This window comes from Hemitrygon akajei, unplaced genomic scaffold, assembly GCF_048418815.1.
Source record: "Hemitrygon akajei unplaced genomic scaffold, sHemAka1.3 Scf000059, whole genome shotgun sequence".
In the NCBI taxonomy this organism is placed as follows: Eukaryota; Metazoa; Chordata; class Chondrichthyes; order Myliobatiformes; family Dasyatidae; genus Hemitrygon; species Hemitrygon akajei.
In genome coordinates, this window is record NW_027331945.1 from 3,704,699 (window position 1) to 3,726,001 (window position 21,303).

Consider the following 21,303-nt stretch of genomic DNA (forward strand, 5'->3'; position numbering starts at 1 on the left):
TCCCACCCCCCCGTGGGCATTTAAAACTTCAGTGACAACTCTTCCCACTAGCCTTTGTGTGTCTGCCTGTCCTAAAAAACAAACAGCAACACTCCTTTAAATACCATTGTGCTGAACACCAGCTGTCCATCATGCAGGCCCTCCGCTCTATCTGTCTCTGTAACAAGCTGCTTGTGCTCTTCTCTCTCTCTCTTTTACAGACATGGTTCTTAGAGGCACAGTCCATAATCACAGGTCTAATAATACCATTGTTCAGCATATATTCAATTTCTTGCTCAACCAATTTACACTTTTCTACCTTCATGCAATATGGGTGTTGTTTAATCAGTTTGGCTGGTCCGAAATCTACGTCGTGTACTGAGACCGCGGTTTGCTTGGGAACATTGGGAAATAAACCTTTAAACTTCAGAATTAATTTCTTCAGCTGTTGTTGTTGCTTTGGCTGCAGATGAGCCAACTTGTTATCAATGTTTTCTTGAACAACTGAGTTCATTAGCCTGACTGGGACCATATTTAGCTTGTGAAAAGTCTCAGATGAGTCAATTGTTTCATTCTCAGGGTTGCCAGATTCATATGTTTTGATAATAAAACCCACAGATGGTGCCTGCTTGTCAAAATAAGTCTGTATCATATTTATGTGTACGACCTGTGTTGGTTTGTGTCGGTCGGGTGTCTTAGTAACATAATTCACGTCATTAACTTGAGAGACTATTTCATACGGTCCACTGAATTTCGCCTTAACTGGATTCATCCACATTGGAAATAAGGCAAGCACCTTACCCCCCACCTGGTATTTTCTTTCACAAGCCTGCTTATCAAACCAAAACTTCATTTTGCTTTGAGAAATCTATAAGTTCTGTCTTGCTAGGCTACAGGACTGGTGTAGTTTGTTTTTGAACTTCAAAACATAGTCTAAGAAGTTAACATGTACATCCCAACAATCCACTGTTCCTTTAACAAGGTCAAAGGTCCCCTCACGCAGTGACCAAATACAAATTTAAATGGACTAAAGCCCAGTGATTCCTGTACTGACTCTCTTACTGTGAACAAAAAAAATATATTCCTTCATCCCAGTATTTTCCATTTTCAACACAGTATGTCTTATTCATTGTTTTGAGGGTAGAATGAAATCTATCTAAAGCCCCTTGTGATTCCGGATGGTATGCAGATGATGTAATTCATTTAGCTCCCAGTTCATAAACCACCTGCTGGAATAAACCAGATGTAAAATTACTTCCTTGATCAGACTGGATTGCTTTAGGCAAACCAAATAGAGTAAAAAACTTGGTAAGAGCCTTCGTCACAGTTTGAGCTTTAATATTCCTGAGAGGTATTGCCTCTGGGAATCTGGATGAGGTACTCATAATAGTTAGCAAATACCGATGGCCAGCTTTAGTCTTTGCCAATGGGCCAATACAATCCACTATAACTTTGGAAAAGGGTTCACTGAATGCAGGTATAGGCCGGAGTGGGGCCACTGGGGTGACCTGATTAGGTTTATCCACAACTTGACAAGTGTGACAGGCTCTGCAAAAGATCACAACATCTTTCCTCAAATTAGTCAGTAAAATTCCTTCATAATCCTGTTTAGTTTTATTCACTCCAAAATGGCCACCTAAGGGCATACTGTGGGCAAAAGTTAACATTTCTATCCTATACACTTTAGGAACTACAACTCGGTGAACAACTGTCCGTTCCTCACTCACAGGTATGGCAGGTGGCCTCCACTTCCTCATTAACACTCCATCCTTAAGATAATACCCGACTTGCATTTTCTTAATCTCATCATCTGAGAGAGCTGTTTCTTTTAAAACTTCAATCTCAGGGTCCCGGTTCTATTCTGCTATAAACTCCTTCCTAGACAGGGATAAGTCTTTCTCATCAGACTTACTAGCTGAATCCTGTTGAAACAATGAAGGCAGAAAAGTCCCTGACAAGTCAGCATAACCTGAATCCCGATTTTGGCTATCATGGGTATCAGAATCATGCTGCACAGAACCGTCTGCATCAGCAGACTTTTTAGCCATACTTGGAGTTACTGCGCAGGAAGGATAAATGTTAAAATCCATCTCTGGGTCGTCAGTGGTTGGCTTAGTTGTCAACTGCACTGCAGGAACTACTTTACCATCTGCCAGGTCATTCCCTAACAGCAAAGTAACATCTTCCACTGGTAAACTGGAGCATAATCCAATCTTAACAGGTCTGGAAACCAACCCTGACTGTAAAGTTACCTTGTGCAACGGCACAGAAGCCCCAATGCCTATAATAAAATGCCGCTCCCAATGCCTTTAATAAGATTTACCTCACCAGTGTTAGTCTCATCACCAAACTTTAGAACGCTAATATAAGTGACAGAGAAGCCCCAGTATCTCAAAGAATTTTCACTGGTACTGGGGTTGACCGTTCCTTTACTTATACAAACCCATCTAACATAAAATGATCGAATCCCTTCTTAACTCGGTCAGACCTCTCAGTCCTTAACTGAGCCTCAACAGAATGTTCAGAACCCTGTGGGGTTATAGGTGCTTCAATATATTGAATACAGGCATTTGGGACTGCCTCCTTTTTGTTTTTCTTATTGAGGATAGAACAGTTAGCCATCATATGAGCAGTTTATTACAACAGTAACAAGACAAACCAGAATATTTCTCCTTCAACTGCTTCCCTTCATCGTTACTCTTGTCACTAGTCCCAGCTTTAATTTCTGGTTTACCCTGGTTATCCCTGCTACTCTTTCGGAAACTCTTATTCTGGGTAAATTTAACATTATGAGTTAAAGCGAACTCATCTGCTAATCTAGCTGACTCCTGCAATGTAGCAGCATCCTTTTCATCTAAATACGTATTTATGTCATCAGGGACACACCTTTTGAATTCTTCAATTACAACCAATGCTTTCAAGCTGTTAAAATCATCATTTATATTTTTATATGTGCACCAGCAGTCAAAACACAAACTTCTCACAAGCAAATTCCATATAAATCTGGTTCACAGATTTCCTTGAATTTCTAAACTTTTGCCTGTATGATTCTGGGACCAACTCGTAAGCTTTGAGCATAACCTGTTTCACTATGTCATAATCAGCTGCTTCATCAACTGTCAAAGCAGAATAGGTTTGCTGAGCCTTCCCCTCAATTACACATTGTAAGAGAATAGGCCAACCCTTTTTGGCCACTTTAAACTCTGAGCAACCTTCTCAAAATGCTGAAAGTATTTATCAACCTCTGCCTCGTCAAGTGGAGGTACCAATTTAACTTCCGACTGCCCACAGACTTATCACCAGAGTCTAACGTTAGACCCCTTTGCTGCAATCTCTCTATCTTTTCCAGCTCAAACTGCCTCTGTCTTTCTGCTTCCTCCCTCTGTTTTTCTGCCTCTCTGGCCTCAAACTGCCTCTGCCTTTCCGCAGCCTCCATCTTTAACTTTTCCTACTTGTAATGGAGCTCAAGCTCACTAGGTTTACTTTCAGGAAACACCTCCAACTCCTCCACGTTAAACACACCCTCAAATACATGATGTTCAGCTATAATCCTCTGCATCTGTGCCTTCCTCATTGTCAATTTCACCTTAGCAATATTAAACCTTTTCGCAATACACAACAACACGATCCTTCTGACGTCCTCTAATGCCTCAGAGGTTGGTGCTTCCAGTCATTTATCAACATCCATTGCTGCTGATTTTGCACACACAAATAAATCAAAAGGGATTTCCCCAATGAAATCAATAATTAATCAACACACCCTCAAATTTGTTCATATCCCAGATGCAAGCCGCAATTTTGTTACGAACAAAAACCTAGAAACAAAAGCTTTAGAAATGAACCAGCAGCAATTGACTACTCCTGGAGTCTGGTTTTGATGTTAAAACCACTATCTTTATTAGTATCTACTTATAACAAAGTAAATTAAGCAAGATAAATAAAGTTAACAGTGTTATGTGTATATATGTGTGTAAATATAACTCCCAAACTATTGAACTCGACGGAAACAAGGCTTAGAGTCTTGAGATGGTAAAGTATGGAAGTTCAGTTCATCCACGGAATAGGTGATGAAAGAGAGATATTTGTAATCCAGGGTAAATGTCGAGAGGGGGCAATTACATCGAATTCCAAAGGTTCCATTGTGGTAAAATGAGAGAACAGTCGCTGTAGACTTTATCTGTTGTCGTTTCAAATCACATACGAATTATCACCGAAAATGACTTGTCAAAAGGGGTATCATCTTCAAGTAAATTATCACATCACACCCAGACAAGGGTTAACACATAAGTGGTCTTCACAGGATACGCCAAATCGGATCCACACCTAAGGATCAAACGAGGTGATAACCACACATTCGATGTATGGTGAATTGATACTTAACCCACCCTTATGGGCATAGGAAAGCTCTAAACAGTGACCCTTGGCTACTAGTTCCCTGGTTTTGATCCTTCCATTTTTCCTCCTTCATCTCCGTCTGACTCTGAGTGTCTGAGTCCTCGGTTAAAACTAAACAAGCAGTGAGCGATGTAAACAAGCTGGAAGCCAGACTGATTTGCCTTCTTAATCACTCTCTCTCTTAAAATGAATGTCCACAGCAAGCAAAAGCAAGGAATTAATAAGAATGTGAACTGATTGGTGTGCCAGTAGTTGGGATGACTGAATGAATCCTTTCCCACATTCTGAGCAGGTGAAAAGCTCAGAATGTGTGAACTGACTGGTGAATCTGTAGGGTGGATGAATCAGTGAATTTCTTCCCACATTCTGAGCAGGTGAATGGCTTCTCCCCAGTGTGAACTCGCTGATGTCTCTGTAGTTGGGATGACAGAGTGAATCCCTTCCCACATTCTGAGCAGGTGAATGGCTTCTCCCCAGTGTGAACTCGCTGGTGACTCTGCAGGTTGGCTGACTGAGTGAATCCCTTCCCACAGACTGCGCAGGTGAACGGCTTCTCCCCAGTATGAACTTTATGGTGTCTCTGTAGGGTGGATGAATCCGTGAATTTCTTCCCACATTCTGAGCAGGCGAATGGCTTCTCCCCAGTGTGAACTCGCTGATGTCTCCGTAGGTGGGATGACTGAGTGAATCCCTGCCCACATTCTGAGCAGGTGAATGGCTTCTCCCCAGTGTGAATTCGCTGATGTATCTGCAGGGTGTATGACTGAGTGAATCCCTTCCCACAGATTGAGCAGGTGAATGGCTTCTCCCCAGTGTGAACTCGCTGGTGTGTCAGTAGTTGGGATGACAGAGTGAATCCCTGCCCACATTCTGAGCAGGTGAACGGCTTCTCCCCAGTGTGAACTCGCTGATGATTCTGTAGGTGGGATGACCGAGTGAATCCCTTCCCACAGACTGAGCAGGTGAAAGGCTTCTCCCCAGTGTGAACTCGCTGGTGTGTCAGTAGGCTGGAAGAGTTGGTGAATCTCTTCTCACAGACTGAGCAGGTGAACGGCTTCTCCCCAGTGTGAACTCGCTGGTGTCTCTGTAGGGTGGATGAATCAGTGAATTTCTTCCCACATTCTGAGCAGGTGAATGGCTTCTCCCCAGTGTGAACTCGCTGATGTCTCTGTAGGTGGGATGACTGAATGAATCCCTGCCCACATTCTGAGCAGGTGAATGGCTTCTCCCCAGTGTGAACTCGCTGGTGTATCTGCAGGGTGTATGACTGAATGAATCGCTTCCCACAGACTGAGCAGGTGAATGGCTTCTCCCCAGTGTGAACTCGCTGATGACTCTGTAGGTGGGATGACTGAGTGAATCCCTGCCCACATTCTGAGCAGGTGAACGGCTTCTCCCCAGTGTGAACTCGCTGATGATTCTGTAGGTGGGATGACCGAGTGAATCCCTTCCCACAGACTGAGCAGATGAAAGGCTTCTCCCCAGTGTGAACTCGCTGGTGTCTCTGTAGGGTGGAAGAGTTGGTGAATCTCTTCTCACAGACTGAGCAGGTGAACGGCTTCTCCCCAGTGTGAACTCGCTGGTGTCTCACTAGTTTCGATGCCAAAGTGAATCCCTTCCCACAGTCCGAGCAGGTAAACGGCCGCTCCCCGGTGTGTACTCGCTGGTGAGCCATTAGCTCAAATGACCGAGTGAATCCCTTCCCACAGTCTGAGCAGGTGAACGGCTTCTCCCCAGTGTGAACTCGCTGGTGTCTCTGTAGGGTGGAAGAGTTGGTGAATCCCTTCCCACAGTCCGAGCAGGTAAACGGCCGCTCCCCGGTGTGTACTCGCTGGTGAGCCATTAGCTCAAATGACCGAGTGAATCCCTTCCCACAGTCTGAGCAGGTGAACGGCTTCTCCCCAGTGTGAACTCGCTGGTGTATCTGCAGGTTGGATGACTGAATGAATCCCTTCCCACAGACTGAGCAGGTGAATGGCCGCTCTGCGGTGTGAACTCGCTGATGCACCTTCAGCGTAGATGAGCAAGTGAATCCCTTCCCACAGTCTGTGCAGGTGAACGGCCTCTCCCCAGTGTGAACTCTCTGATGTACCTTCAGTTCAGATGACCGAGTGAATCCCTTCCCACAGACTGAGCAGGTGAATGGCTTCTCCCCAGTATGAAACAGCTGATGACTCCGTAGGCTGGAAGCGTGAGTGAATCTCTTCTCACAAACTGAGCAGATGAATGGCTTCTCCCCAGTGTGAATTCGCTGGTGACTCAGTAGTTGGGATGACAGAGTGAATCCCTTCCCACATTCTGAGCAGGTGAATGGCTTCTCCCCAGTGTGAACTCGCTGATGACTCTGCAGGTTGGCTGACTGAGTGAATCCCTTCCCACAGACTGAGCAGGTGAACGGCTTCTCCCCGGTGTGAACTCGCTGGTGTATCAGTAGTGTGCAAGAGTGAGTGAATCTCTTCTCACAGACTGAGCAGGTGAACGGCTTCTCCCCAGTGTGAACTCGCTGGTGTGTCAGTAGGTGAGATGACAAAGTGAACCTCATCCCACAGTCCAAGCAGGTGAATGGCCTCTCCCCAGTGTGAACTCGCTGGTGAGCCATTAGGTCAGATGACCGAGTGAATCCCTTCCCACAGTCTGAGCAGGTGAATGGCTTCTCCCCAGTGTGAACTCGCTGATGACTCTGTAGGCTGGATGACTGAGTGAATCCCTTCCTACAGACTGAGCAGGTGAATGGCTTCTCCCCAGTGTGAACTCGCTGGTGACTCTGTAGGGTGGATGACCGAGTGAATCTCATCCCACAGTCCGAGCAGGTGAACGGGCGCACCCCGGTCTGAACTCGCTGGTGTGCCATCAGGTCAGATGACCGAGTGAATCCTTTCCCAGAAATTCAGCAGATGACCAGCTTCTGACTGGTGTGTCCACAGGTGGGATGACAGACTAAGTGCTTTCTTACACACAGAACAGGTGAATGACCTTGCCCAGTGTGAACTTGCTGATATACCTTCAGTTGAGATGACTGACTGAATCCATTCCCAATGTCTGAGCAGAAGAATGGGCTCTTCCCTGTGTAAAATGACGGGCTTGCCAGTTGGTCAAATGACTGAGTGAATCCTGCCCCGTAGTCTGATCAGGTAGGATGGTCGATTGAATCCCTTGCTTCACTTCTTAAATATCTAGACAGAGACAGCAAAACTGGTATGCCATGTCTGAGCTTCCGGGAGACAAATTCCTTCTCGTTTTTAACCTGTAAAAAGATTTACAAAATCCATCACTGGGTGTAGGACAACACTTCGGATGAGATTACCTGAGTTGCCAAGGTCTGATCCAGCATCACACTGTTACAGTGAGGTTCCACCCAAGTTGGACAGAGAAATCATCTTCTAACTGGGCACAGTGCTGGTATCTGGAATAACCATCAATTCCCTGATGCTCTTCTTGTTTCTATAGGAATGGGGCATTTCTGTGGTCTCCAATTTGTGCCTTGGCTCAGTTTGTCTCCCTCCATTGGTATTATTCCCTGTTCCTGCTGAGCTGCATGGGTGCCTGGCCACACAGTAACTGAAAAATTCTCACACAAATAGTCTTTCTTGACGTGCAGCTGGGATTTTCTTATATGTATTATTAACTTAAAGTGCCACAGTTTTAATGCCTTATAAAAATTTCTTGCTGAGATGAATGGTTGGTCCGCACAGCTGTTAAAGGCTCTTGCAGAAAAGTACCAACAAAGAAACAGGCCCTTTGGGCTATCTAGCTTGTGCTAAACTATTTAAACTCCCCACTCCCACACCCGTACCATTCAGGTACCTACACAAAACTCCTTAAATGTTGAAATCCAGCTCGCATTCACCATTTGTGTTGGCTGCTCATTCCACACCCAGATGACCATCTGTGTGAAGAAGTTTCCCCTCATGTTCCCCTTAACATTTCACCTTTCACCCTTAACCCATGGCCTCTGGTTGTAGTTCCACTCCATCTCCGTGGTAAAAGCCAGCTTGCATTTTATCTCTGCCCCTCTATCACAATCAAATCTCCCCTCAATCTTCTACATTCCAAGGAATAAAGTACTAACCTGTTCAATCTTTCCACGTAACCCAAGTCCTCCAGACCTGGCAAAATCCTTGTGAATTTTCTCTGAACTCTCGGAACCTCTTTTACAACTTTCATCTATCTGCTGTTGTCAGTGCTTTGGTTCATGAAGGCCAATGGGCTGAAATCTTTCTTTCCGTCTCTATCTGACTGTGATACCACTTTCAGTGAATTACGGACTCGTATTCCCAGGTCCCTTTCCTCTACAACACTCCTCATTGCCCAACCAGTCACTGTATAAGACCTACACTGGTAGGTCCTACCAAAGTGCAACACCTCACACTTGTCTGCATTAAATTTCATTTTCCATTTCTCAAACCATTTTTCCAGCTGGTCCAGATCGCACTGTAAGCCATGATAGTCTTCCTCGCTGTCCAATACACCCCAATCTTGGTGTCATCCACAAATTTACTGATCCAGTTAACCACACTATCATCCAGATTACTGATATAGATGACAAACAACAACAGATCCAGCACTGATCCCTATGACACACAACTAGTCACAGGCCTCTGGTCAGAGAGGCAACCATCTGCTTCCACACTCTGGCTTCTCCCAAAGCCAGTGTCTCGTCCAATTTACTCTCTCATCTTGAATGCTGAGTGACTGAACCTTCTTGACCAATCTCCCATATGAGACTTTGTCAAGTGCCTTGCCGAAGTCCATGTAGACAACATTCGCTGCCTTGCCTTCATCCACTTTCTTGATAACTTCCTCGAGAAACTCTATAAGATTGGTGAGCCATGAACTACCAAGCACAAAGCCATGTTGTCTATCCTTAATCAATTCACATCTATCCAAATACTTATATATCCGGTTCCTGTGCATACGTTCCAATAACTTTCCCCCTACTGATGTCAAGCACACCAATGTACAATTTCTTAGTTTATTTTTAGAGCCTTTCTTGAACAGCGGAACAACATTGGTTGTCCTCCAATCCTCCAGTACCTCACCTGTCACTAAGGATGATTTAAATATCTGTGCTTGGGCCCCGACAACTTCTGCACTTGTCTTCCAAAGGGTCCGAGGGAACAATTTGTCAGGCCCTGGGGATTTATCCATGGCAATTTGCCTTCAGACGGCAAACACCTCCACCTCTGTAATCTGTACAGTGTCCATGAAGTAGATGCTGCTTTGCCTCACTTCTATAGACTCTGTGTCCACCTCCTGAGTAAATACGGATGCAGAAAAAATCTCCCCCATCTATTTTGTCTCCTCATACGGATTACCATTCTGATTTTGCAAAGGATTAATTTTTTCCCTTGCAATCTTTTTGCACTTAACATATCTGCAGAATCCATGAGGATTCTCCTTCACCTTGTCTGCTGGGGCAACCTCATGCCTTCTTTCATCAGTGTTCACTTGAATTTCCTGTATCTCATAAGTAGCCCATTTGTTCCTATCTGCCTGTATGCACCTCCTTTTTATTGATCTGGGAGATGAAAACCAAAGGGGTAATAGAGCTGCATGGTGGGGGGTGGGGGTAAGGGGGGTTAAACTAACATCTCAGGGGGAATAGGAGCCTGAATAACAGAACAGATAGTGGAGGTATTGTGGAGACAGATGTTGTTCAGTCCTCAGACAAGGTCAGGAATGAAAAACATTGAGCATGGTGCAGTGAATATGCTGAACCCTGTATATCTCAATGTAAGGAGCAGCGTAGGAAAGGCGGATGTGTTCAGGGCATGGATCAACATAGGAATTATGACACTAGGATCTGGCAACTGTGGCCTGGGACAGGCTGCTTTATGGCAAAGGTGTGCTTGGTAAGTGGGAGGCCTTCAAAGTGAAATTTTGAAAGTGCAAAGTGGGTATGTGCTTCTCAGAATAAAAGGTAAAGATAGAAACTGCAGGGAATCTTGGATTTCAAGAAATATTGAGACCCTGGTGAAGCACAAAATGGAGTTATATGACAGGGATAGGCAGGTAGGTTGTTACGGAGTATAAGCAATGCAAGAGAACACATAAGAAATAAATCAGGATGACTAAAAGAAGGCATGAGGTTGCTGTCGCAAAAAAGATGAAGGATAATCCTCAGGGATTCCAGAGATAAATTAAGAGCAAAAGGATTGCAAGGCACAAAGTTGGTCCTCTGGAAGACCGGAATGGCAATCCACGTGAGGAACCAAAGCAGATGGGGGAGATGATAAATATGTTTTCATCTCTATTTACTCAGGAGATGGACACAGGGTCTATGGGAGTGTGGAAAAGGACATGACATGGTGCTCCCTCGGACCCTACAGGAGGCAAGTGCAGAAATTGTCGGGCCCCTAGCAGAGATAACCAAATCATCCTTAGTGAACGGGGGGTGGGGGGGGGGTGGTTATCAGAGGGTTGTAGGATAGCCAAAGTTATTTCACTGTTCAACACAGAACATTGAAATCCACAGCATATTCCAAACCATTCAGCCCACAATGTTGTGCCAACCATGCAACTTACTCTAGAAACTGCCTAGAGTTTCCCTAGCGCAGAGCCCTCTATTTTCTAAGCTCCATGTACCTGTCTAAGAGGCTGTTTAAAGACCCTATTGTATCTGCCTCAACCACCGCTGCTGGCAGTGCATTCCACCCACACACCACTCTCTATGCAAAAACTTACCCCTGACTTTCCCTCGGTATCTATTTCCAATGCCCCCTCCTGTTAGCCATTTCAGCCCTGGGAAAAGCCTCTGACTATCCACACGATCAATGCCCCTCATCATCTTATGCACCTAAACAAGGCTCTAAGCATAAACAAGGAAACTATACATTGTTTTGAGGATTTGTTGGAAGTATGCAAAATTATGCAGGTACAGATGGGGTAAATGCAGCAGGTTTTTTCCACTGTTGGGTGGGATGACAACCAGAGGTCATGGGTAAGTGGGGAAGGTGAAAATTTAATGGGAACATGTGGGAAAGCTCTTCACTGAATTGATTGTGAGAGTGTGGAATGAGATGCCAGCACAGTGGTGCATGTGAGCTTGATTTCCGGTCCTGTTCACCCTGTACACATCAGACTTCCAATATAACTCGGAGTCCTGCCATGTGCAGAAGTTCGCTGATGACACGGCCATAGTGGGGTGTGTCAGGAATGGACAGGAGGAGGAGTATAGGAAACTGATACAGGACTTTGTGATATGGTGCAACTCAAACTACCTGCGTCTCAATATCACCAAGACCAAGGAGATGGTGGTGGACTTTAGGAGATCTAGGCCTCATATGGAGCCAGTGATCATTAATGGAGAATGTGTGGAGCAGGTTAAGACCTACAAGTATCTGGGAGTACAGTTAGACGAGAAGCTAGACTGGACTGCCAACACAGATGCCTTGTGCAGGAAGGAACAGAGTCGACTGTACTTCCTTAGAAGGTTGGTGTCATTCAATGTCTGTAGTGAGATGCTGAAGATGTTCTATAGGTCAGTTGTGGAGAGCGCCCTCTTCTTTGTGGTGGCGTGTTGGGGAGAAAGCATTAAGAAGAGGGACGCCTCACGTCTTAATAAGCTGGTAAGGAAGGCAGGCTCTGTCGTGGGCAAAGTACTGGAGAGTTTAACATCGGTAGCTGAGCGAAGGGCGCTGAGTAGGCTACGGTCAATTATGGAAAACTCTGAACATCCTCTACATAGCAGCATCCAGAGACAGAGAAGCAGTTTCAGCGACAGGTTACTATCGATGCAATGCTCCTCAGACAGGATGAAGAGGTCAATACTCTCCAATGCCATTAGGCTTTACAATTCAACCGCCAGGACTTAAGAACTTTTTAAAAGCTATTATTAATGCTTTTTGAGATAGTGATTTAGATGCATATCATATTTTTTACTGAGTTAAGTATTGTATGTAATTAGTTTTGCTACAACAAGTGTATGGGACATTGGAAAAAAAGTTGAATTTCCCCATGGGGATGAATAAAGTATCTATCTATCTATCTATCTATCTATCTATCTATCTATCTATCTAAAAGAAGTTTGGACAGGCAGCTGGATGGTAGGGGTATGGAGGGCTATCGTCCCAGTGCAGGTCATTGCATCAGACAAAGCTGGACAAAATTGATTGGAAGGGGAAACTGGTAGGAATGTCGATGGAGCAGCAATGGCTGGAGTTTCCGGGAACAATTCGGGAGGTGCATGGTAGATACATCCCAGTGAAGCATTAGAATTGCAGGAGGACACAACCATGGCTGAAATGAGAAGCCAAACCCAACATAAAAGCTAAAGAGAGGGTAAATAATAGAGCAAAAAATATTGGGAAGCTTTTACAAACTAACAGGTCTGAACAACATCTGTCTGGTGTCAAGAAAACCTCTCCCTCAATTTCGTAAAAACTAAAGAGCTGGTTGTGGATTACAGAAGGAATGGAGACAGGGTAAACCCCTTTGCTGTTGAGAGGGTGAACAGCTGTACCAAGGAAGAAGGGCCCAAAGGATACTGGGGACCCAATTCACCACAACCACAAACTGTTTCTGCTGCTACCATCCAGGAAACAGTACCACAGCAAAAGGACCAGCAGGCTCCAGGACATCATCTTCCACCAGCCCATCAGACTGATTAATTGATTTCTATGTTATATTGACTGTCCTAAGTGCAAACTATTTATTGTGAATTACTACAAATTTCACATTGCACATTTAGATGGAGACGTAACAAAAAGATTTCTACTCCTCATGTATATGAAGGATGTATGTAATAAATTCAATTCAATTCACCCTTTCCACTATCTGTTCTCTCATTCTGGCTCCCATTCCCCCTACAACTTATTTTAACCACATCACCCCCCCCCCCAACACTAGCTGTAGTAAGCCTTACCACAAAGGTATTAGTCCCCTCTTGTTCTGTTCCCCTAACTAACGAATCCTCTATCAACCCTTTGAATTACCTCTGCCAGGTAATCCACCCCCCAACCAGTTTTGTGGGGTTGACCACAAGAGTACTCTGTGAGGGCTGTTTAACCTCATTCCCCTTCCTGACTCTCACCCAGTTTCCTGTGTCCTGCACCTTGGGTGTAACACCTCTCTTCATATCATAACTATCACCTCCCCCAACTCCTTGGATGATCCGGAATTCATCCATTTCCAGCTCCAACTCCTTAAGTGCAGGGTTACAAGCTGCAGCTGGATGCACTTCTTGTAGGTGATGGCAACAGGGACAATGGAGGTCTCCCCATCTTCCCACCAATGTCCCCTCTAATTTGTAATGACCAGTGTGCACATGAAGCCTGTATTGTGCATTTTTGTAATCCAGTGTCAACATGTGCACAGTGAATTTTATATAGAGAGGTATTCATTTTAACAGATAGCAAATCACTGTCGATAGGAACTTTGATCTCCTCTGGGTCTGATCAAGTTCACCTGCACTCTCACACAACCTGTGTAACAGGCCTGTAACGGGTAATGAAGGATTTTCTCACCAGAGCTTTTGCACTTTGTCCATATGTGGTTTGCTTGCTAAATTACACTTCAAAAAGTCACATATCCAAGTATCACTCCACTTTTTCCCACTTGTAAATTCTCCAGCAACTTTTGCATCTCCACAATAGACACAGATAATACCAGTTTCTGTATTGTACATAAATATTTCCCCGAACCCTCCCCTAGGTGAACTCATTGATGGCAATGCCAATGAATCTGAAGGGAAGGGCAGTAGTCTGTCTCATTGGAGACATCTGGCACATTTGTGATGTGAAAGCTAATCGTTGCCCAGGGCAAAAAGCTGTTTGATATAATTACCTTCCCAGAGAGAATGAGTCAAAACATGTTCTCACGGGCAGAAAAGTTCAGACCAGGAGGAGTTGGAACAAAACAACACAGACAAAATGCTGGAGGAACTCAGCAGGCCAGGCAGCATCTATGGAAAAGAGTACTAATGCTGAGCTCCGCCGGCAGTTTGTGTGTGTTGCTTGGATTTCCAGCATCTGCAGATTTTCTCCTGTTTGGGATTGGAGTTAAAACAAATGTGATTTTCTCAACAGCTGATGTAAAAGATTGTTGTGCCCTATCTCCGAGTTCCCAATCCTTACATTTAGATAGCTGGAGCTCAGCTCTGTCTGAGAGATCCATCGGTTCCCATTCCCTCATCAGCCGGAAGCTCCCCGGGGCCCGAATACGGATCGTGGGGCTGAGAAAGAGGGACGAGAGCAGGACTGTGCCGGGATTGAGGGTCGAGTGACTGGACTCACTGCAATTGTCCCTCAGTCGGTGTTGTAAAGGCTGACCCAGAAAATCGTTCTTACCTGCGCCGAGTTTCCGAGGCCTTTTGTGAACTGCGCATGCGCAACATTCGGGAACATCGGCATCTTTGACGCCTGCGCATTCAATCGGGGCTTCAGCGCAGGCGTCAAAGAAGCCGAATTTTTCAAACGCAGCGCTTTCTGGGTAATCAAGGTGCCATTAAAAGTTTCTGCAGGCACCAGTTACATGTCCATATCAATTTTTTGGTGTATAGAAAACTCAGCAGCTCTTTTAACACAGAAAGCAGCCCCCATAATGAATACAATTAATATCAGCAAACTTTCTGCGCGTTTAATGCCAAAGTAGAATATTCTTAAAAATGCAGATATGAAACACAAGAGATTCTGCTGTTGCTGGAAATGTAGACACATACACATAAAATGCAGGAGGAACTCTGCAATGCATGCAGCAGCTAAGCAGAGGAGTACACAGTCCAGGCATGCTGAAGGGGTTCGGCCTAAATGTTGTCTATTTATTCCTCTCCACATTTGCTTCCTGATCTGTTGATTTCCACCAGTATTTTGCAGAAATAAACCACCTTTTTTTTCGATCAACCAGTTTCCAAATGTTTCTGATCTTTCATTTGTAACCACATCCTGTTGGTCTGATTCCTCATCTTCCTCCTCCTTGTAAACTCCAGGCCCCATCTCTTTCTGGAGCCCCAAAGCCCTGACTCAGGCTGGCAACTCTTTGGTTTCTGACTCTGCTCCATCGAAGATTCACTCCTTACTCTGCTGTCAGACTTTAGAGCTGCATTGCAACAGCCCAGCTGTCTGAGGCACAGTCCTTTGAAATTAGTGAAAATCACCCAAAACATTGAAAAGAGCAAGGCTGACAAGTGAATTCAGAGCCAAAGCAAAAGCAAAAGACGGTGTACAAGGAAGCCAGAGCTAATGGGAAGATAGAGGATTGCAGGCTTTTAAAAACTTGCAGAAGAAATCTAGGAAGGTCATTCAGAAGGAACTGATGAATGATGCGAGTAAGCATGGGACTAATATCCAAGAGGATACTAAAAGCTTTTTTAAGTATACAAAATGTAAAAGAGAGTCAAGGGTAGATATAGGACCAATACAGAATGATGCTGGAGATATTGTAATGAGAAATGCAGAGATGGCAGTGGAACTGAATGAGTAGTTTGCATCAGTCTTCACAGTGGAAGATGTCTGTAGTATATCAGACATTCAAGAGTATCAGGGAAGTGACAATTACGACTGAGGAGGTGCTTAGGAAGATAATGGTCTGAGTGTGGATAAATCTCCTGGACCTGATGGAATGCACCCTAGGGTTCTGAAGGAAGTAATTGGAGAGACTGCAGAGGCCTTGACGATGATCTTTCAGCAAACGACAGATTCTGGCATTGTACCAGATGACTGGTAAATTGCAAATGTTACCCGCAATTTAAGAAGGGAGGGAGGCAGAAGAAAGGAAGCTATAGTCCTGTTAGCCCGGCAAAAGTGGTTGGGAAGTTGTTGGAAGCGATTTTTAGGGATGAGATTACGGAGTACCTGAGACACATGACAAGAGATGCCAAAGCCAGCATGGATTCCTGACATCAGTGGTTTGGGAAGTTGTTGGAATCGATTTTTAGGGATGAGATTACGGGAGTACCTGAGACACATGCCAAAGCCAAAGAGATGCCAAAGCCAGCATGGATTCCTGAAAGGAAAACCCTGCCTGAGAAACCTACTGCAAATTTTAAAGGAAATTAAAAGCCAGGTGGACAAAAGACATGAAATAGATATAGTGTACTTGGATTTTCAGAAATCCTTTGACAAGGTGCCGCACATGGGGCTGCTTAGCAGGATAAGAGGTCATGGAATTACAGGAAGTTACTACCGTGGTTGAACATTGCTAGGTCAGCAGAAAACAGAGAGTGGGAATAAATGTATCGTATTCTGTCTGGCTGCCAGTTACCAGTGGAGTTCCACAGGGGTCAGTTTTGGGATCGCTACTTTTTACGATATATGTCTATGATTTGGACTACAGCATTAATGGATTTGTGGCTAAAATTGCTGATGATACAAAGATAGGTGGAGGAGCGGGTAGTGTTGAGGAAACAGAAAGACTGCAGAGAGACTCAGATAATTTCAGGGAACGGGCAAAGAAATGGCAAATGAAATATAAAGTTGGAAAATGGATGGTCATGCACTTTGGTGGAAGAAATAAACGGGCAGAGTAATATTTAGATGGGGAGATCCTTCAAAATGCAGAGAGGCAAATGGAATTGGGAGTCCTTGTGCAGGATACCCTTAAAGTTAACTTCCAGGTTGAGTCAGTGGTGAAGAAGGCAAATGCAATGTTGGTATTCATTACTCAACGTATAGGATATAAGAGCAGGGATGTGATGTTGAGGCTCTATAAGGCACTCGGGAGACCACACTTGGAGTACTGTGTGCAGTTTTGTGATCCTTATTTTAGAAACGATATACTGACATTGGAGAGGGTTCAGAGAAGATTCAGGAGAGTTATTCCAGGAATGAGAGGGTTACCGTATGAGGAATATCTGGCAGCACTTGGGCTGTATTCCCTGGAGTTCAGGAGAATGAGGGGGATTTATACTAACATTTTGAATGTTAAAAGGCCTGAACAGATTAGATATGGTAAAGTTAATAACCATAACCATATAACAATTACAGCACAGAAACAGGCCATCTTGGCCCTTCTAGTCCATGCTAAACGCTTATTCTCACCTAGTCCCACTGGCCCGCACGCAGCACATAACCCTCCATTCCTTTCCTGTCCATATACCTATCCAATTTTACTTTAAATAACAATACCGAACCAGCCTCTACCACTTCTACTGGAAGCTCGTTCCACACAGCTACCACTCTCTGAGTAAAGAAATTCCCCTCGTGTTAACCTTAAATTTTTGCCCCCAACTCTCCCGTACTCTCAATGGAAAAGGCCTATCCATGTCAACCCAATCTATTCCCGTCACAATTTTAAATACCTCTATCAAGTCCCCCTCAACCTTCTATGGTTCAAAGAATAAAGACGTAACTTGTTCAACCTTTCCCTGTAACTTAGGTGCCGAAACCCAGGCAACATTCTAGTAAATCTTCTCTGTACTCTCTCTATTTTGTTGACATCTTTCCTATAATCGGTGACCAGAACTGTACACAATACTCCAAATTCAGCCTTACCAATGCCTTGTACAATTTTAACATTACATCACAACTCCTATACTCAATGCTCTGATTTATAAAGGCCGCATACCAAAAGCTTTCTTCGCCAGCCTATCCACATGAGATTCCACCTTCAGGGAACTATGCACCATTATTCCTATATCACTCTGTTCTACTGCATTCTTCAAAGCTCTACCATTTACCATGTATGTCCTATTTGGATTATTCCTACCAAAATATAGCACCTCACAATTATCAGCATTAAACACCATCTGTCATCATTCAGCCGACTCTTCTAACTGGCCTAAATCTCTCTGCAAGCTTTGAAAACCTACTTCATTTTCCACAACACCACCTACCTTAGTATCATCTGCATGGTCGGGGATTAATTAATTTCCCATGGTAGGGGAATCTTGGACAACAGGGCACGACTTCAGAATTTAAGGACATCCATTTAGAACTGAGATGCAGACAAATCACTCTAGTCAGAGGGTGGTAAATCTGTAGAATTTGTTGCTACGAGCAGCCGTGGAGGGCAAGTCATTGGGTGTATTTAAGGCAGAGATAGATAGGTTCTTGATTAGCCAGTGCATCGAAGGGTATGGGGTGATGGCTGGGGAGTGGAGATGACTGGAAAAATTAGATCAGCCCACTATTGAATGGTGGAGCAGACTCGAAGGGACAAATGGCCTACTTCTGCTCCTATATCTGATTGTCTTATGGATTCACTCATCCACGTGTCTCGATCCATTTCCAATTTTCAAAAAGTATGTACATTTCAATATCTTAAACACATGGATTTCTGTAGATGCTGGAAATTCAAAGAAACACACAGAAAATGCTGGAGATACTCAGCAGGTCGAGCAGCATTTATGAAATTAATCCAACAGTCGATATATCGGGCCGAGACCTTTCTTCAGTTCTGGAAAGTTACGGGGAAGGCGCCAGAATAAAATGACGTGGGGAGGGGAAAGTGACAGATGAAGCCCAGTGAGTATGAAAGGTAACGGGCTGGAGAGGAAGCAATCTGGTAAGAAGAGGCAGTGGAGCAATAGCGATACAGTTCCTCTTGTCCCGCCCTACCAGACAATGACACTCCGCAACCAACATATTCTGCTCATGTAAGCGGGCAGTTCGCTCCACCTTGTCCATGGAGTTTCACAGCATCGATGTGTGTAGTGAGGTCTACGATGTCCAATGCCGGTGTTTCTGTCCACGCCGATCTCTTTAATTCTCTCATGTTACAGCAGTGAATTTTCCTGCAATGGGGAAACATCTCTGTCTATCTGTGCTTCTGTCCATCTATCTATTTTTCTATCTTCCATCTATGTTTCTGTCAATTTCTCCGTCACAAAAATACTTATGTTCACAGGATCTCACACACACACACACACACACACACACACACACACACACACACACACACACACACACACACACACACACACACACACACACACACACACACCACGGAATTTCAATTTCTTTGTTCCAATGGAACTTCATTTTTTTGGTATTTTTCACTTTTCGATATATTCTGCGCTTATCTTTTCACTGCTCACCGCACTTCAGGTATTCAGGAGTATTTATTGAAATTCATGCAGAAGTGCCAAGTGAGAATTTCAATAACTTTCCCCAAATTAGGCCGGGTCAGGGTGGCAGGAAGCAGAGATCCAGGGGAACTTGGCTTTGTGGATACTGAAATGACTTGACCACAGAGGCAGAGGGTGCTGGTAGAGTGAGAAGCGTATTCTCTCTGGAAGCCGGTGCCCAGGAATGTTCTGAACCGATCTTTTCCGACAACCCCGTTCGTTGTGATTTTTACTTCAGTTAGAAGGTGATGCGAACGTGGATGCGGGTTCAATTGCAGCATTGAAGAGAAGTTTGTCTGGGTACATGGTTGAGGGAGGTATTGACATCTAGAGTCTGGGTGTATGTGGATGGGTCCAGGCAGAAAATGGCAGAGACCAGATGGGCCGAACCCATCAATGGATTTAGAAACACTCAATGGATGAAGAACATCTGTGGAGATGAACAAAGTTAGTGTTTCAGCTCCAACAGCTTGTGTCGGAATGGCTTCAAACAATTTCTGATGTGATTTCACGTCTCCAGCATCTTGAGTGTTTCTTTAATTTCCAGCTGCTCACAGACAGACGACAGTGAGTGGGAATTTCCAAACACAGTGAGGATACTGAACCCGAGGTAGATAACCAACGATGCAAACACTGATCAGCTCATTCCAGGTACTCTCTGCCTCTGTGTATTGAGATTACCCCGCAGGTCTATTCGATCTGTCTGCTCTTTTCTATCTGTGGCCATTCAGCCCCTCTAACCATCAACAAGATGGCGGCTCCTCTTCCATTTCATTGCATTCTCTATAGCAAATACTCTCTAACAGCTTTGTTAATCCTCTATGGAATTAATTTCCATCTTCTGCAGCCCGGTGTTGCCCCAAGCACTCACCTCCCCCCGTCACTATTTCCACCTTCTCACCTCCCCCTCACCTGGATCCACCTCTCACTCCCCAGCTCTTGCCCCATCCCCACCCCTCACCTCTTTTCTCTGACTATTTCCCGTCCACTCTCAGTCCAGAGGGAGGGTCTCGGCCCGAAATGTTGACGGTCCATTTCCCTCTACAGATGCTGCCCGACCCACTGAGTTCCTCCGGCAGTTTGTTCTTTGGTCTGTATAACCCGTGTTAGTATGGGGAGCGGGATTTTACCCCATATTCCAGGTACAGTCTCAACAAATCCCAAATAATTGTCACTTTCACCGGACCACTGGCCCCGCTTGTAGGGCAACAGTCTGCCGGTGTTTGCCCCCCAATGTGGTGAATCCTTCTGCTCGACACCACCGTGGGCTCAGACATTTCCACAGATGAGCCCCTCCTGTCCCCACCGGGACAAACATCCTGTCCGACCCGTCTCTCACCATCTTCATCCTTTCAGTAAAATCCCCCTCTCCCTCCCTCACCGGGGAGCCGGCATCAAACCGACGGGCCGAGCGGTCTCCTCCTACCTCTCAGTGATACATCAGACTCCGGCCGCAGGAGACGCTGCACAAACTCCCCAACTTCCCTCGGAGGGAAATAGAAATCAGAAAGCGGACATTTACATTGAGATTTGTTCCGCTCTGTCCAGACTCCGGCACCGCAGCGAGAGACGAACTCAGCGGGGTAACGCCCTCTCGGCTTGTCCGCTTCCACTATTGGGTGTAACCTGTGATTGACATTCCTACGCACCAATGGAAAAAGCGAAGCTCTTGAAGCTTTGTTTTTCAGTTGTGGGGGAGGGGATGGTCACGCGATTGGTAGCTCCGCCGTTAAACCGATAAAGCTCGAGCTCTCCAGCGCGGGGGTGACGTAAACACCGCGCACGTGAGGGCAGATCCCGGTGTGGGGACCTATGTGTGACGTCAGGCGCGTGGATTCACCTATGTGACGTCACCCGTGGGAGAGCGCTCCCATTTGAAAACACCTGAATGGACGTTTCTGATGATTTCAGTGGGACAACAACATTAA

General features: G+C 45.0%; 1 protein-coding gene across 2 annotated transcripts; it reads right to left on the reverse strand.

Annotated features, from left to right (window-relative positions):
* Positions 1-651: 651 nt before the first annotated feature.
* LOC140721682 (uncharacterized) lies at positions 652-14,705 on the reverse strand. Of its 2 annotated transcripts, none has more exons than XR_012097439.1 (2): positions 14,661-14,677; positions 652-1,208 (listed from the first exon to the last, which is right to left on the reverse strand). XR_012097439.1 is itself a non-coding variant. In XM_073036480.1 (2 exons), exon 2 carries the CDS (start codon positions 7,223-7,225, stop codon positions 4,676-4,678), a length of 2,550 nt encoding a protein of 849 aa, XP_072892581.1. In that variant the 5' UTR covers positions 7,226-7,618; positions 14,661-14,705; the 3' UTR covers positions 3,883-4,675. The 2 variants fall into 2 exon arrangements, 1 of the variants encoding a protein (XP_072892581.1); XM_073036480.1 differs by lacking the exon at positions 652-1,208 and adding an exon at positions 3,883-7,618 and having other exon boundaries at positions 14,661-14,705.
* Positions 14,706-21,303: the final 6,598 nt, after the last annotated feature.